This window comes from Merops nubicus, unplaced genomic scaffold (assembly GCF_000691845.1).
Source record: "Merops nubicus isolate BGI_N331 unplaced genomic scaffold, ASM69184v1 scaffold18703, whole genome shotgun sequence".
NCBI classification, from domain to species: domain Eukaryota; kingdom Metazoa; phylum Chordata; class Aves; order Coraciiformes; family Meropidae; genus Merops; species Merops nubicus.
In genome coordinates, this window is record NW_008599799.1 from 1 (window position 1) to 17,215 (window position 17,215).

The window sequence follows — 17,215 nt, forward strand, 5'->3', positions numbered from 1 at the left end:
GACCCTGGGGGCTCGCTCGGTGTGGAGCCTCGATCCCCCACAGCAGGGGACCTTCCCATTGGATTCATGTTAGTCGGGGGCAGCCTTTTTGAGCCCTTCTTTTGGGATTTTCACACGCTGCTTTCCCTCAGTGAGGAGCCTTTTCCAGCGCCTTGCAGAGCTGCACCAGCTTTGGCTGCTGACTCCAGCGACCACACCTGCGGGCAGCAGTGTGGGCTCTTTGTGTCTTCCCTGTGTGGTTTCCTCTTGCCTCCCAGGAGAGCAGAGGGAAACACTAAATAACCCCTGAATATTTGCATCTGACGCGTCCCTTGCGGGTGGGGGGTGTGGAGCTGGCTCAGACCTTCACGCTGACTGTTAATTCTTCTCTTTTAGCTCAGGGTCATGGTGCCAAAGGGGACAACATCTACGAATTCCAGATTGAGTTCCTAGAGCCAGTTGAGCCTAACGTAGGTATTTTTACTTTTCTATTGAAAAAAAAAAACCAAACAGTAATTTTGGAAAAACTGAAAGGGAGATGACTGTGTGTGTAGCTCACAATGTGCTGTTTAGATTTTCCTGGTGACTCTGAACTGCTGCAAACTAAAAGCCATCCATGGCAGTCGTGCCCCAATGTGCTCCACCATCCTCAGTGGAAATCACCTCACTGAGCCAGTGCTTGCATGGGGCAGCTTGACTAGAACCAGGGCCTTGCAGGTATCAGTTCTTCAGTGGTAGCTGGAATTTTTTTTAAGGATTCAAGGCAGCAGAATAACAGGAGAATTTGGCAATGTGTTGTCTGATGCAGCCTTGACTGGGGAGCAGGGGAACACTGTGCTCTGAAGCGCCAGTGTGATGTCTCCTGGCTTCTTTTGCAGCCTGACAAAATGAGAACTGGTGGTTCTGGCTCGTGCAGATTTTGCAGGTTGCCAGTATGGATATGTCATGACTCCTGTTCCAAAAGTCTTTCCTTAATTGCTGTTGCAGTCTGATAGGAGAGACGTGCGCTGGGAGAGCAGCCCCTCTGGTTACTTGTGGGTGAAGTCTGCCTCTACTTCTCAGAGCTGTTAGAGGCACAGGAGAACTCTGGGCTCTGCTCCCAGGGCAGGATTTGTGCTGCTTATTCCTAGCTGCCAGCTGGGGACAGCTGCAGTCAGCCTGGGAGCCACTGTTCACCTCTGCTGCTTCAGCAAGGGAGGAGGTCACCGGAGGCTGAGTTTTTGGGGTCTGCCAGAAGGCAGGTTTCTTGAATGGCTCCCACCAGGTAGAGTGGCAGGCAACGAACATCTCTCAGTTCCAGGGTCTGGACACCAGTTTGTCAGCTGGCTGGGGAAGCAGCAACTGGCTGGGAAGCAGTGTGGGGAGAGGTGCCCTCCACTGCCTGGGGTTATCCGGGGTGCTGGCAGATATGGGCTGTGCTGGGAGCCAGGCAAGTCCTGGCTCTGCAGAGCCTCCTTCCAAAAGTCTAGTCACTCTGAGTCACCGTGGAGAACAGACTCTGGAATCTGTGTAACTACAGATGGTCAGGACCAGGAAGGATTGTAGTAAAAAAAAAGAAGGATTGATGTGCACCACGAGTGGCTCTTGCTGGTGTGAAGCAAGGGGCCACACTCACTGGCCACCAGCAAGAGATGGAGTCTCTGACAGGCAAGGACCAGGCATTAGTAGCTGTAAATCACAGCTACAGCCTTCAGATGTCCTGGGAGCAACCAGACAGCCTTGACAGAGCAGTGCTGGTGTAATGGGCTTACTTATGAACACAGCTGGCAGCTCTTCTGCCTCAGTTTTGGCTGGTTTGAGAGGCAGTGCCGTGCAGAGCACCCTGGCATAGGCTCGAGGTGCAGAGGGGTGCAGTGGTGGAAGTAAGGGTGGGCACACAAGGTGACAATGCTGTGGGCTCTAAGGATGGAGGAGTTCTGGGCTGCTGTTACGCAGAGTGTAGGTATGGTGGAGAGGCCTCATGGGGTCACAGTGACCACTCTGCCAGCTCTGTCAGGTCCCTGTTGTCTCCAGGTGTTTCCTAAGGCTGTTTGGTCTTCCTCTCACCGTAGCAGATGTCACATGAGGTCCTCTGTTTTGGACACAAGCCTGTAGCTGATGGTAGTGTTATTTTTACCACTGGCTAGAGGAGGTGGGTGGCTCACAGTATGAAACGTGAGAAGTTCTAAAGCCAAGATTAGGGGTTCTGCCTAGGAAGACCAGCACTATGGTCTGTGCTAGCTCTTTGGGGCAGGATGCAATGGTGCTGTATGGCACAGCCAGGCTTCCAAGCTCCTTATCAAGTCCTACAGTCATCACAGTCACCATCATCAACTGAGCTGCCCTTGGCTTCCATGCCTTGGGTGGCAGAGAGGTGCTTGAGCTGCAGCAGCCTATGTCATCCCTGCTTCCCTGATAAGGAGAGCTTGGGTATCAACTCAGTCTCAGAGTTTGTTTCTAAGGACTTTTGCTGATGTGTGCTCCTGTGCCTGCCCTCAGCTTGTATGCAGAGTGACTCAAAGGCAGCTGAACATCACCGTGCAGAAAAAAGAGAGTAACTGGTGGGAGAGGCTCACCAAGCAAGAGAAGCGCCCGCTCTATCGACCGCTGGCTGGACGAGTCGGATGCTGAGATGGAGCTGAGGGAGAAGGTCAGTCCTGGGGCACATCTGCTTTGGTCTTCATTTACCTGCAGTTGTCTGGCTTGCTGATTGTTCCTGCTGTTTTGTACAGATCCCACGCAGGGCTGGTTAAAGAGCTGGAGTTGTAAACAGATCAGAAACAGGCACACTTCTGGCTAGAAAAGCAGCAGCACGGATCTGAACCGGTGGCCATAAGCTGGCTCAGTGCACTTGTGCCCCTGGCCCTGGGCCACCTTTCAGCCCCGTGTCCCCATCCATAGGAGGATCCCATCAATGTGCCATATGGAGCCCAGAGATGCCAGTCTCAGGCATTCCTTGGAAAGTAGGGATTTCCACTGGGCTGGCCCTCACAGTGTATTCCCACCATCTGGTAAGCTTGAGAGGCTTATTGGAGCATGGAGGTGAAAGCCCTTCTTGGAAGAGCCTTGACCAGGCCCCATTTCTGTAAATCTGTTTTACAGCCAATGCTGCCCTGTTCCCCTCCACGGCCACTGAGCTTGGCACGGAGGAGAAAGGGCCACTGCAGTGCCAGGAGCCAGAAAGCAGCGGTGGAGGGCAGGCAGAGAGCCTGGGCTGGATGTTCTCAGCTCCCTTCAGGTCACTGGTGGGTCATGAAATGTTTTAAAGAACAGCACTAAGAAACAGTAATAACTGAGAATTAACACAGAGAACAGCAGGCTTTTTCAGCAAAAGCATCTAATTGCTAGAATAAAATACATAGTGAAGGCAGGGTAACTAGTTAACACCCTCTAGCTTTTGCTGTGCCATAATTTCTGTGTGACGAGTGTGCTGTTTTATGAAGGTGAAAATGTAAACCCTCTAGCAGCTGGCTGCTTAGCTGAGTTTTAAACCCACTAGCTTTGCAGTAGTATAGTTAACAAATCACTTGCTAATTACAGTAACAGTCTTTAAAAACCTTATCCTTCACCTTAAGGAAGAAGAAAAGATTAACAAAATGAAAATAGAATCCAGAGTCCCAAAAGACCGTAAGTAACCGTACTTTTTTTTGTGTGTAAGGTGGGGTTTAGAAAGCTGCTGTCACTCTTAAAACAAACCTCAACTCTTTGGAGCAGTTTTGGCTGCATGGGGATCTTTGTATTGTGAGCTATTTAGAAATTTCATAAAAAATGGACTGCAGCTTCCAAGGAATTAAAAAAAAGAAATAAATCTGACTGCTAAGAACTGAGTTCTAGCAGTTAGAACTCTGCACACAGCAGCCCTTTTATCACCATCAGTAGCTTCCCTTTTTCTTGTATAATCTGTACCCATCAAAAGCCTGTTCTGCAGCCATACTCTGCTCACCTGATGTGCTTATTATTGATTTTAGCTTTCAGGCACCTGAAGAAGGGATACTTAGTCATGTATAATCTTGTACAATTTTTGGGATTCTCTTGGATTTTTGTGAACATGACAGTACGACTCTTCATCTTAGGAAAAGGCAAGTAACAAGCACCATTTTATTTACATGGGGGTTTTGTTTTGGTTTTTAAGTGTTGTTTTTAATACTTCCTATAACAGTGAGATCTAAAGGAAGACATAGCTGGGAAACAAAATCATAAACACATCACCAAGGTGCACAGTAAAAACCTCTCAAAAGCTATCAGGGTGTCAAGGATGGGAAAATGCTGTCCTCCTGTAAATCACAACTGCACATTCTGATGAAGGATACTTGTACTCTGCCCAGAATACTTCTACAGAAATCAGCTGGAGCAAAATGTCTCCCTGCAATGTATTTTTGAAAATGAGCCAAGCAGAATATTTTGATTTTGAAGCAAGAATGATTCCGTCTATTAATGTTTAGTGCTATTGCCTTTTTTTTTTTTCTGTAATTACTGAAATAGCTTTTGATCCTGCTGTGTGTAAAACAGAGCACTTAAGCAGTGTTTCTGGCCTAACTGCTGTGACTTCAAGATAAGGCCTGTAAAAAAAGTTACCTAATTATTTCTCTATATTTTCAAATACAATTAGAATCCTGTTATCAAAAGCTGTGCTGCCACACCAGCTTCCTGAACATGGAAATTCATTTGTTCTCCACAATGGTTTCCTGTGTCTTACAGATTCCTTCTATGATACATTTCACACTATTGCTGACATGATGTATTTCTGTCAGACCCTGGCAGTAATGGAGATCATGAATTCACTAATAGGACTTGTCAGATCACCGCTGTTACCTGCTGTAATGCAGGTAATATTTCCAGATTTTTCTCCTTCCCCCTTGCCATGTTTAAAGTAAATATTTTACACAAGTGTTGAGACTCCTAAAATCAGTGATACAACCTCACTGGCACTGCACTAGAGAATGCATTGCTGAAAAGGCAGAAATCCATGCTTCCCTGTCTTAGCTGTGGCAGGCTGTCTTCTCCCATCACCTAGGTTAAGGTAGTTTGGGACAGCAAAAGCAAGAAGCAGCTGACAAAAAGTACAGGATTTTGATTTGGTTCCTGTGCCCTTTTTATCCTGGTGGTTGTGGATAAAAACAAGGATAGATGGTTGTCCACATTTAGCTCGTGCCCAGGGCTAAACTACAGGCATTGCTCTGTTGCTCGATGACCCCTTCCCAGCCAAGAAGGGGGGTGGGGAAGAGCCACAACAACAAACACAACAGCCAAATCCATACCAATGCAAATATAAAGTAAACAAAGCTATACTCAGCCCAGCAAATGTGCAGTGGTCCCAAAAACCAGGGAGGCATCCTCAGGAGTCTAAGGCAGAGCAGGAGCCCAAGCAGGAGGCTTCCTCATCCTCAGGAAACTTATCCCTTTATACTAAGAGGTCTGTGGTCTGGACACACCTGCAGCCAACTGGGGTCAGCTGCCCTGGCTGACTCCAAACTGCTAACGGCCTGCAGACCATGGCAGGCCTGGGATTCTGTCCCAGCCAAACCAGGACAATGATGTCAGACTAGGTCCCTTGGATTGCACTGTAATACAGAGCAAAATGTGTGCTCGTAGAGTTCCCAGCTCAGCTGCAGGGTTAGTTATGTGCTTAGCATAGGTGAAAAGAATTACGGAATCGTTCTGGTTGGAAGAGACCTTCAAGATCATCAAGTCCAACTGTTACCCCAAGAGTAGATATCCTGCATGGTTTTGACAGCAGGGACTTGCTCTTTCTGCTGATGGAGTGTGACTGTTCCTTGATTTGTTTTTCTTAAACAGATATTTGGAAGAAACTTTGTCTTGTTTGTTATCCTTGGAAGCTTAGAGGAAATGCAGAGCAAACCAGTAGTGTTCTTCATATTTTATTTCTGGAGTATCATTGAGCTGTTCAGGTTTGTGGGATTTTTCTTCTAGCAGGTGTGTAGAGTATAACGTGGTTGTTCCCAAGAACTCTGTAGTGAAGATTTTGATCTCTATACCTTTTGGAAGAGTGGCACTGGCCCCAAGAGGGTAAAATCTCCTTCAGTCATGGACTATCACAGCTTTCCTAGGTTGCTTCATCTGCCAAAAGCTGGGACAAGGCTGGAGTCTGAAAATAATAGTGCCCCGAAACTAGGGAAACCTGTTGCTTTTTTCCTTGAGGGTCCTGTTGCTTTGAATTTCCATTGCTATGTGAGCTGCACTGTGCTCTGCTTCTCTTTCAAAAGAAGCATTTTGAGAGGTTTATTAGGCAAGCCAGGCAGCTGCCCTCATCCATGTGGTCAGAGTGAGAGCATGAGTTCTGTGAACTGCCAAGTAAAGATGTGTCCATCACGATCCACGGGAACAACCTGTTGAATGTTCTTGTGTCTTTTGGGAATGATGCTGACAGTACAGCATCTGTGTGCAGGACTGATTCTAGCAGCAGCTTCCACTGTTTCTTCTCCCTCTGAACTGGCTTTAGGTATCCGTATTACATGCTGTCGTGCATCGGGATTGAGTGGAAACCACTAACCTGGCTCCGTTACACTGCCTGGATCCCTCTCTACCCCTTAGGAGGCTTGTCAGAAGGTATGTCCAAAATAGACAGTTTAATAACTAATGAATTCAAGACTGGGCAAATAACTCAGGGTTTTTTTTTTGACTGCTGAACTTAATAATAGAATAGAAAAGCAAATAGACACTTGCTCTGAGCTGAACCAAATGTAAGCGTTCTTGTCTTTCTTATTGAATCAAGTATTTTTCTTTTACTTTGATGTGGAAAGTAATCTTCCTTTTGGGCACTGGAGAGGGAACTAAAGGCAACAGAAGGTTACATGAGCAAACTGAGCAAGAGCGTGCAGCAGTCCATGCGAGCAGCACAGGATGACAGCACTAGCTTCCCTCTGCCAGCCCAAAGGAGTCTGTTTGCTTTTGTCTGCTGGACCTGGCTTGGTCAGCCTAGCTTGGGTTCACTCCAGCCCACAGACCTTGATGTTATCTTGTACATCATTGCACAGCATGGGCAGGGGCCAATTCTTCCCCTGAAAGCAGCATAGCCTGTTCCGAGATGGGTTGGTGCTTGCCCAGCAGGGCTGTGCTCCCCTTTGGCTTGGAGAGGGGCTGCTCTGTGGGAGAAGCAGGCACCTGATCCTGCTGTACTCCCTCTAGAGCGGGGGCTTTACAGTGTACTCTTCTGTCTTAACAGGTCTGGATTATTTGTAATTTGTATTTATTTAAGAAGCCTATCCCTGCTCAGCTTCCAGCTGTAAGAATCGTGTTGCAATCGTACCTGTCAGAACCTGTTTCCATGAGCCAGGAGCAGGCTTGGGCATTGCCCAACTCCAGGCACAGGGAACACGATGCCTGTTTCGTTGCCGTGGGTGTTTCAGCCTGGTAAATGCTGCTGGCACAGGCCCTGCAGGCTACACTTGTGTGTGAGAACAGTCTCTCACCAGGCAAGTTCACTGTGCCTACACTTCCATAGCTGAGCTGTGATGCTACTGCCTCAGCTACTGCCTCAGCTTTCCATCATACTGCATGTTTAAAAAAAAACAGCTTCAAAACTTGTACTGTTAATAAGAGCCAGCAGTTTAAGAAGGGAATATGCTGGGAAAGTTGATGTGGGCTAAGCAACTGTGTCTTTTATCTGTTTGATAATGATGGTGGCCTTCTGCTTTCAGCCGTCGCTGTCGTTCAGTCCATTCCAATCTTCAGTGAAACAGGGAAATTTAGTCTGGGATTGCCAAATCCACTGAACGTCACAATCCAGTTTTCATTTTTGCTTCAACTATACCTTATAGCCTTGTTTTTAGGTAAGATACTTAACTGTCTTTCTCACTATTTATATAAAAAGACCAGTTTCCTCTGAATAAGAATATTTTTTTAAGAAAATTAAATTCCTGCATCTTGGAGATCATGGCAGCAGAAAATTGCTGGAGGTTAAGCATTATCCTTGTTGCATATGTGATCATTCATTGTTTAGATTTATGTGGTTTTTCATTGATGAAGAGGAACACACCCACAATTAGCAAAGTTAGCCTCCCAAGACAGAAACCTCAGCAACAACATTATCAGCATTATCTACTGAACACTTGGGTTAAAAGGATAATTTTTACATGTATTTATAACTTCAGTATACTTAGTTTCACCTGGTATTTGAGCTTTGGAATGATTTAGTGGAAATCTAAACATAATTTCAAATGAAAGCAACGTTTCACTAAAGTGCATTATAATTACTAATGCAACACAAAGCCATGTTTTTCCAGGAAACAATATAAAAGGCTTTTAAAATATATATATAAGTATACTTAAAGAACAGTGGTGCTTGATACGTATTTAACACAAGTTAACTTTGTAGTATGCACACCCAGTATGCCAGGGTAGTCACAACTGGGTAGAATTTAACCTAGAATTTTAAACTGGACTTGCACTAGGTTTCTCCCTTTCACAGACATTGCTTAAAAATTACCTTTCATCGAGCTTTACTCAGAAATACCTGTTTGATCCTTCCCCAGTTCTATGCAGGTGCTGCTGCAACTTTTAGAAGTGACAAACCCACCTTCTGAGCAGCTCAGTATCAAACAGCCTGTGCTGCAACTCCTGCCTCACCCAGCAAGAAAACACTTGCATTAGATTTCAGTGCTATTCACACCCTGAAACCATCACTTTTTTGTGTGGTGGTGGGTTTGTTGTTGTTTCTTTCAAATTGGGTACAGCCATCTAGCATTGAAAAGATGCAGCAATGTCCTACCTAAACTCTTGCTTCTTTTCCAGGGGTATTTCTAAACTTCCGCCATCTCTACAAGCAAAGGAAACAGCACCTTGGACCAAAGAAGAGAAAGATGAAGTAGAGGAGGACTGCAATGCTTTCTTATCTAACTTATCTCAACAAGATAAGCCTCTAATTCTTATGGTTTTACCCACTGTAATGTAAAGAATTTTGTAAAATTCAATGATCACGCTTGATTTCATGATTCCATAGCGAGTTCAGGTCACATTCCCATAGGCTATTCTGTTCCCTTTCAATCATGTATGCATGGCATCTACCACTCAGCAGCAACATTTACACTTGTATCTTGTCAGCTACCATATTAGAAAGAAATCCTATTATCTGCATATAATATGCTTATGAACAATGGAGCAGCACTAAATAGAAATAGCTTTTATCTTTTCATGGGATATTTGCTCTTTCAATATTGCATGCAGATAGGGCTTCTGATGTCAGGATATACTGTTAGCTGCCCCATGCTGCTCCTGTGGTGCACCTTGGTGGCAGGAGCAGAATCTGAGACCACTGAACAGCGTTTGGATGTTCACAACAGCTGGGGTAAACTTGCTCAGCACCCCCACCCCTCCCCTTTTCTTCTGCAGCGTACTGATGCTGCAGGATTAGAACTGGAAGTAACTAATGCTGATATAAATGCTGCCAACTTAGCCTGTTTCTAGTTTAGCCTGGGCAGAGTAGGAGTGCTGTGTGGATCCTAGCATTCCTGTAGCAACTCATCTTTATCCAGTCATTAGGGAAAGGAAGCTGCCACTCTGGGACATGGTCAGAAACACCTTTCTGGTGGGTATTGCAAGAGTGGAAAGGTAACAAAGCAAGGGAACATAGGTACCAGCTTTCTCCTACCACCTGAACAAAGCCCAGCAGAACTCCATCCCACCCACACAAACAGGAGAAGGTGGAACTGTCATGGGAGACCAGGGCTCCTCTGATCATTCCTGGCAGGGCTCATAGCTCCTGTATTTATAGCCTTCAGAAAAGCAGTAAAGATTGCTTTGCTATTTACATGTAGGGGTGCAGCTGGGAGTTGGCATGTATGCTTTGTTAGCTAGCCCCTGGTGAGATGGAGTAGTGAGTCAAATAAATTGGGTATTACTTAGATAGAATCAAATCTCAGCAAGGGAGATCCCACATGAGGTTTGATGGGACTCCTTCCTCTGTGCTTGCTTTAAAGAGCAGCAACAATAAGAGAAGCTCCCCCATGTTCCAGATCGCCTACTCTCTCACCTGGAAACCTTTGTTTCAGCTGACTGTAATTGCAACATGGCCTTCTTCTCCTGTGGTTAATTCCAGATCCCTCTGGCCTCCTTAATCCTTACAAAATGTACAAAAAGTTTGCTCTGAACGGTGTTGTGGTTATGAACAGGTTGCTTCAGAACAACTGCTGCTGCCCAGGGGGCAACGCACAGCGATGCCAGCAGTCCACAGCAGGCACTGCAGCTGAGATTAGCTCAGTGCCATGCTACTATTTATCTTTTCCTGCTGTAAAACAATATGAATCTCCAGGGAAATTATTTTCTGTATTAAGAGAAGCTGACTGTCTGTGATATGGACCCAATGATTGTTACTGTAAAGGAAAGGAAATAGTGTCAGAAGGAGATTTTAACAAAGAGCTGGTACAGGCTCCACACTGCATTTCACAAGTTGTGTCAACAAGTGGCGTGATGCAACTTCTCTTTAGGGACACGTGAGACTCCCACTCAAAGGAGAGTGCAGCTTACTTTACTCAGGAGAGTTGAGCATTATTTACACACAATATTTCACTTACACACTGTACCTATGTTTAAAGTATGTCAAAGGATTGAATTAGCTGAGCAATGGACCAGCAAGGATCACTTTCATACTTTCTCCACAGGGCATTTAAACTTCTGTTACGAAATCCGTATGTATTCATACATCGTATTTCTCAGTGAAATTGTGGTACCTAGTGCAAGCTGTCATGGATCTTACACTACTGAATTTTAGTCCTTCAGAAAGAATGTGTTTCTATTAATAAAGATTTACAACCAAATTGTGCTTTAGTTCAGTTTGGTCTTTCCCTGAATGCGAGAAGTTGTATCACTGAACTGTTGTGATTAACGAGTTGGGAGCCAGGCCTTCACCAGGTCAGTGTTCTAGCCACGGAGCCTAGCTGCTATGAAAATGGAACAAATCCAACTTTTTTCAGGAAGAATTACTCTTTATTAATATTACACAAATAATAATAAAAAAGTCTCACCAGATTTACTTACTTTCACAAGGATATGCACTGCAATGCCAAGTGATAACTCTCCTTACGGCAGTGCAGACTGGCTTTCGTTGGGCATGAAATCAGTGACAACACCCTGAAATGAGCTGGGCATCTGACTTTGCACAGTGATTCTCTGGAGAAATCAAGGATTTTAGGATGTTTTTACCACTGAGCTCAGTTATGTAGCAACTGCAGTTTGGGGAGGCCAAAAGCCACGAGCAGTCTGCTGCCTATGATGGCATTTTCTTCCTCTCCTCGCACATACTGAGTAACTTCCACCCACCATCCAACACAGTAACTGACTTTGCAACACTTTCCACAGTTTCCAGGTCTGACTAAAGCCACCACAAACTACCTAGGTTTATTTAGAGAGCACTGAGGCAGGGTGGAGACTCTATTTTGAGTAAACGGGCCCTAGAAAGTAAACAGGACAAAAAAAATGGAACCCCTTGAGTCTTAATCTAGTTCCCAAAAACAGAGGCTTCACATTCTCTCAGTGCCACTATTGGAAAAGTCCGTCTGCAGCGGGGCAATGTTGTGATCATAGGCAGCATATTCTGATGCTCCAGTGCTCGCCACCTTGAGCTGCTGCGCGGCGTGGGTGAGCTGGAAGGCGGCGTCGGGGTGGGCGGTGTCGGGGAGCAGGGTGCACTCCCTCTCCAGCATGTCTGCCACGCCCTTCAACAGGTCCAGAAAGCCAAAGGCCAGAGCTGCCTTCCGCAAACGATTCAGTTCCTGCAGAGAAGGGAAACTCCTTTTAAAGCCACTCTAAGCCTTTATGTAAAACCTGGGGTTTCTTCTTTTGGTTTTTAGTGGCGATTTTATTCACCACTAAATAAGCTGAGTGATCAGTACTGCTGCTGGAAACTGCCCGGCTGCTCAGGAGATCAAACATGCTTCAGGGCTGAAGATGACAGTGGCACAACTAAACAGCTGCTTTTTCCTTGATCCCTTCCTATAAATCTCCACTTCTCCCTTTTCTGCACTCATCTCCAGTACCTGGCTGTTTTGGCTCTGTCCCAGCTGGGGGTGGCCTCCAACTTCAGCTTCACTGACTGCTGCTTTTAACCACAGTGTCCAGGAAAATGTACAATATTGATTTTCCTTCGTTAGAAACTGACAAGTGCTTGTGTGCATTTAAGCAGGGTAGTAATTCCTGAAGTCTCTGGGGGCTACAATGACAAACTGCTTCAGCACTCAGCTTAGGAAAGGAACAAGTTACCTCCATCTACAGTCTCGATTATGGATTATTACAATGTGGCCAAAGACCTCTGAAATTTTGTCTTTGTCTGCTTCAGTTGTAGAAAAATACAGGTGACATTTTCAGACTCAGGATGACATCTGTGTTCCTATTCTTTTCTGATCCCTCAGTTTATTTTCACCTGGACAACAACATAAAATCTGCAAAGTTCACAATGGAAGTAGCAGGGATCATGAGGGACACAGGTAAACGTGACACATCTGTGCCACCCTGCCAGAGAACGTGGTGGCAGGGAAGCCAGATCCCTTTCTCTCACCTTAACTAGTCTGTGGAATACACCCAGGATGTCTCTTTCTTCACCAAACTGTTTGTGCAGAGCCCTACAAGCGCCTGTAGAACACACCACACAGTATGTGCTCCTCTGTCAAATGCCCCACTAGAACTCTGGACCAAATTTGGGCCAGCCTGAAATATTACTCACTTTATAGAAGGTCTGAGTTTTTTCAGGGAGCTTCTTTGCATTTCTCAAGATCTTCTGTACATCTGTCTGCAGAACAGAAAGAAAAAAAAAAAATTAAAATCCTGGCAACTGCTGCGGAAGCTGCAGAAAAAAATCCTCAACTATTTGTTGATAAATTTTCCTGACCATTGACAAGACTGCAGCTCACAAAAGGCTGAAACATAAATGGTAATTATCCTCAATCGAATAAAAGAGGCCAGATGCTACACTGGAGACACAGCTCTCACTAGACAAGCTATGCTTTCTGACTGCATTTTAATCATGACATTGTACAGAGGCACTGTTTATAAAAATGAAAGAAAAGCAATAAAGCAATTACATTACACAGACAAAACACACACAGACTCCACTTTGCCAGTAAGATGGCTACTGCTGATCAAAGTCAAGCGTGCACTCCAAAACCTGCATCATTACCTGGAGGCCACTTGGTTTAATCCACACAGTAACATTCTGTGCGTAGCTGCGCTTGTTCTTGGGTTGCAGGGGGAAGGGGCTCTTGTTGTCATCCTCTCCATAAGGATTTTCTTTTGCATCTGGGAGAAAAAAGAAAATAAAATAACTGATCTTGGCAAGGTAACTCACAGAACACTGAATGTGTAGGAGTTACTCAAATGAGGGTCCCAGTACCTGAAATGGGTCCAAGCTGTGCCATCTTCCCTAGCCATGGAAGGGGCTCAGGCCCAGGTTCAAAGAGGGACATCATGAGGTTTGATTTCTTCTTGCTATCAGCTTGGGAATAGAGCATTCCATACCACTCTGGACTATTAAAAAGAGCAAATCACAAAAGGCTGAAAATCTTCCACCACTCTTTGCCTAGAATTTGCTTCCCTCCCACTGTGGAGAGGCTCACTATTTGCAATTTATACTGGCAGAAACATATCCACAATTAAAAATCCACAGCTTTGTCTAGCAGTGCAGAGTTCTGTACAGAAGACAGATATAAGAAAGTGTCATCTATAAATAAAGCATAAATGAGCAAAGAAAGAGATTTTTCAGGCAGACATCCAGCTCCATACCCCAACTGGACAACAGCCACCATTCCTTCCACTTTCAGGCTGCCATGTAACAAAACACAGAAGTTGGGGATTTTCCCAGCAATTTGGTTAGCTGAATTCTCATCTTCAGTGTCATCTGTGATCCCAGGTCCCACCTCATCACCTTCTGGGGAAGAATAAAAGCAAAGAAAGAGACAACATAAGAATAAATTCAGACACACCTTCCATGGCACCACCCTGTATTTTAAGCCATGCAAGAGTTAATTAATACTTTTGTAGAATGAACAGCTGCTAAATGAACTGTTCCCACTTTTCTATTATCTTTCTGAAGAACACAGCATTCAAAAAAGAGAAGGAGCTTGTGTTGAAGGTTTGAATTTTAATGTCACCACACAAACATGTCTTTAGAGACATCTGGCAGTTTGATAAAGTGTAAAACCTGTGCTTCCAGCCTAAACCACCACTGACTTTACAAGGGAAGCCTCAAAGCAGTTTTTGCCAAAAGAAACAAAATTTGCTCACCTTTGTTAAGTGCAATGGGCAGTACCAAGTGTCTGGACAAGACAGGAGGGCTAGAGATGTCAGCTATATCTACAAACCCAACAATTTCTAGATCTGTGGGGAGACAGGAGGTTTAAGTCAGGTTTGAAGATAGCTGAAACGTGTTCAGAATCAATTTAACATTACCCCTTCTCACAGCACTACGTTTGCTGCAGCAGTGACTAGAGGTAGCCCCACAGAGCCCCAGCCTCCACTGGGGTGTGTAGGTGTCTGTAAGGTATCAAACATTCTCATGTAATATCACAGCATTTTAAGATGAGAACCCAACTTTCATCACACACATCCTGCTGTCCATGAGCTGTGCTGCTAGACAGATGCAGAATTGGGCACGTTGTCTGCTACACTGTACCCAACCCACTGACATTTTATGAATTCAAAAGGGGAGAAAACAAAGGACTAAGCCAAATCTAGTTTTGAACTGGCATTGCAGAACCTGCAGGAATTCCCAACAACTTTCTGCCCCCCCAAGGCATGTTCCCAGGACTGGGAAGACTGGCACAATTAGAAATGCACTGTGTTTCCAGCCTGCACCACAGCTGGAGCCAGGGAGCAGAGCCTCCTCTGACAGCCCAAGCAAAGGCAATTCAATTAATTTTTCTCATAGCTGAACAACAAGCACTTGATTAAAGCCACAGAGGCATTCAGGGGCTGCCCACACCACACACGGCATTCTAATGCACACAGAATAAAGTTTCCTTCATGCAGCTACAAATGAGAAGGTATCACCCCCAAGTGAGACATTCTTTTCCTCTTGTTTAAAAAAACCAACAAATCAAGGCAATCCTGGCAGCAGTAATTTATGAGTTGCAGCTCACTTCCTTGCTGAATTTTACCACTACTGTGTACTTATTCACATGCAAGCTGTGCACATTTTGTTGATGAACACAGAAAAAAAGGCAGTCTACAGGACAGATCCAGGAACTTCAGTTGCCAGTAGAGCTAGAAACTCACAAAAAAAAACAATGATCTGAAAGGACACTTGGGCATCTGATATCATCAGATCACTCTCTTTGACTTCCCAAAGAGCACAAAGCCAGCAGGAACACCCATCAGCTCCCCTGCAGAGGGTGACAACCTTCAGCTCAAGAGCCACAGCCCTCTGCTGCCTGACTGGGAAGCACAACAAAAGGTAAGTGGCCCAGTGCATTGCTGAGGAGCTGAGAGCAACTCTGATGAACAGTTCAAACATAATTCTTAAGGCAAGGACGTGAAGTTCAGTGTATCCTCTGTGAGAAGTGTTCCCAGCCATTCAGCAAGTCAGGGGCTACCTACAGACAACCTGCTGCTCCTGGCTGCAGTCTCCACTAATGGGAGGACTGAGGAAGGTTTTCTTTGAGCAGGGGTTTTTAAAAATAACTTAGTATTGGTAAGAAGTGCCAGCATGAGAAACAAACTATAAATCTGATTCCATACATTTCAAAAATCTCAAGCTTTACTTCTGCTGCCTCATCAAATCTTCTCGACTCCACTCCTAGTGGATTCCTTGAAGAAGCCTCCAGAAAGATGCTAATTCATCTCCCCTGACAACAGAGTCTTCCTGGAAAAGGTAACTTGAATACAAAATGCAGCCCCTTCTCCAAGACAGCTCTCCTATGCACCATGAAGCTTAGGAAGGGATCCATGGAGAGCAGTGTGTGGCTGCCTTCCACAGTCCTTGCCCTAGAAATTGGCACCTTAAACTTTGAAAGTGCCTCTGCCCTACCCCAAGCCCTCCAGGGCTGAAAAAAGAACAATGTCCTTGTCCCCTGGTGCCACATATACCAAAAAATTACCCAGTCAGCAACTCAGCCTTGCAGAGAGAAAGCGGATGAAACAGTAACCACACAGGGTAAGAGGTGGTAGTGAGAAGGCAGAAATTAATTGGATTTAAGTAAAAAAGCAATCAAAGATTTGTTACCTGTATTAATTGCTTTAGGAATGGGGTCTATTTCCTCATCTATAACGAAAGGTTCTGGTCTGGGAAATACTTGCACATCAGATGTTAAGTGGCCACACTTGAGAACAGCATGGAATGGTGTATAAGCCAGGTCTATTAGCTTTCTACAACATGATCAGTTATTGTTAAGGAAAAAATAATACATATCAAATGAAGATAGTTTGTTTAAAGCACACTAACTTAGCTACTAAACTTTTTTTTTAAACAGTTAATTCAATAACTCCAGTGTTGCTAAATTACAAAACAAAGCAGCATATTATCACACCAATGGTAAACTGACACTAACTGTGGAAATTAGTATCTTCTATCTACAAATCATAAACAGATGCTGTGATCTGGTTACACAATGGTTAAAATAAATACTCATCTTAACCAGTGAAGGTCAAGCTGAAAATACACTTAAGATTTACTAAAAGACAAAAGTTTAATCATCAGATTTCTCACTATATTTGTTTTCCTTTACAGATAATAGAAAACCTTCACAAACCTTCCTACAGATAATAGGAAACCTTCACAAAGGCACATTAACTACAAGCCTACTAACCCAAACATTGACTGCACGTTCTTCAGGCAAAGGGGTCCATCAATGGTGAAAATCTGCCCTTCTCCATTGTTTAAATCTATGAGCCTCTCCAGGCAGTCCAAGGAATCCGTGCTTTGAAGCTGTAAAAAAAAATAAAGTGAAAGTTTTTTGTTGAATTTTCTTTTATTCTCTCTGTATTAACCAGTATGTTTTCAGAAAATACACATGACACAGCAAAAAGCTCCTCACTGGATGCTATCATGATTTTTTCTTATCTCACTCCTTTCTGAATAAGTCAAAATTCTTGGTCTCCCAGGAACTGTGCTCTGTATGCTGCATTTATATGAGAGCAGATGCAGAATTTGACCTAGTAACAAATAATCACAGGATATCTCAAGTTGGAAGGGACCCACACAAATCATCGAGTCCAACTCCTAACGCATTGCTTTATCAGGCTAGGTTCTGCTTCAAAAGCAGGTTCAAGCAACCCAAAATCCCAGAAGCTTTCAGCCTCCAGGAGGACAGGAATG

General features: G+C 44.6%; 2 protein-coding genes across 3 annotated transcripts in view; one reads left to right on the plus strand and one right to left on the minus strand.

The window, feature by feature from the left end:
• Positions 1-341: 341 nt before the first annotated feature.
• PTPLAD1 (protein tyrosine phosphatase-like A domain containing 1) lies at positions 342-9,263 on the plus strand (the record flags this gene model as incomplete). Its single annotated transcript, XM_008937526.1, is given in 10 exon segments — positions 342-449; positions 2,458-2,558; positions 2,560-2,608; positions 3,534-3,585; positions 3,927-4,037; positions 4,657-4,784; positions 5,755-5,867; positions 6,419-6,525; positions 7,617-7,748; positions 8,710-9,263. Coding segments are annotated over 10 exon segments (978 nt in total), but the record flags the coding sequence as incomplete, so codon positions are not given.
• A 2,149-nt stretch (positions 9,264-11,412) lies between these two features.
• Positions 11,413-17,215, minus strand: part of VWA9 (von Willebrand factor A domain containing 9) — a 10,012-nt gene continuing 4,209 nt past the window's right edge. Inside the window, exons 4-11 of one of the 2 annotated variants that reach the window (XM_008937523.1) lie at positions 16,707-16,825; positions 16,124-16,266; positions 14,188-14,280; positions 13,687-13,831; positions 13,298-13,431; positions 13,085-13,203; positions 12,632-12,697; positions 11,413-11,684 (exon numbers count right to left, since the gene is read on the minus strand). In XM_008937523.1, the coding sequence (XP_008935771.1) occupies positions 11,433-11,684; positions 12,632-12,697; positions 13,085-13,203; positions 13,298-13,431; positions 13,687-13,831; positions 14,188-14,280; positions 16,124-16,266; positions 16,707-16,825 (1,071 nt within the window). In that variant the 3' untranslated portion in view covers positions 11,413-11,432. The remainder of the gene's footprint in view (positions 11,685-12,631; positions 12,698-13,084; positions 13,204-13,297; positions 13,432-13,686; positions 13,832-14,187; positions 14,281-16,123; positions 16,267-16,706; positions 16,826-17,215) is intronic. The other variant, XM_008937524.1, reaches the window with a different exon arrangement.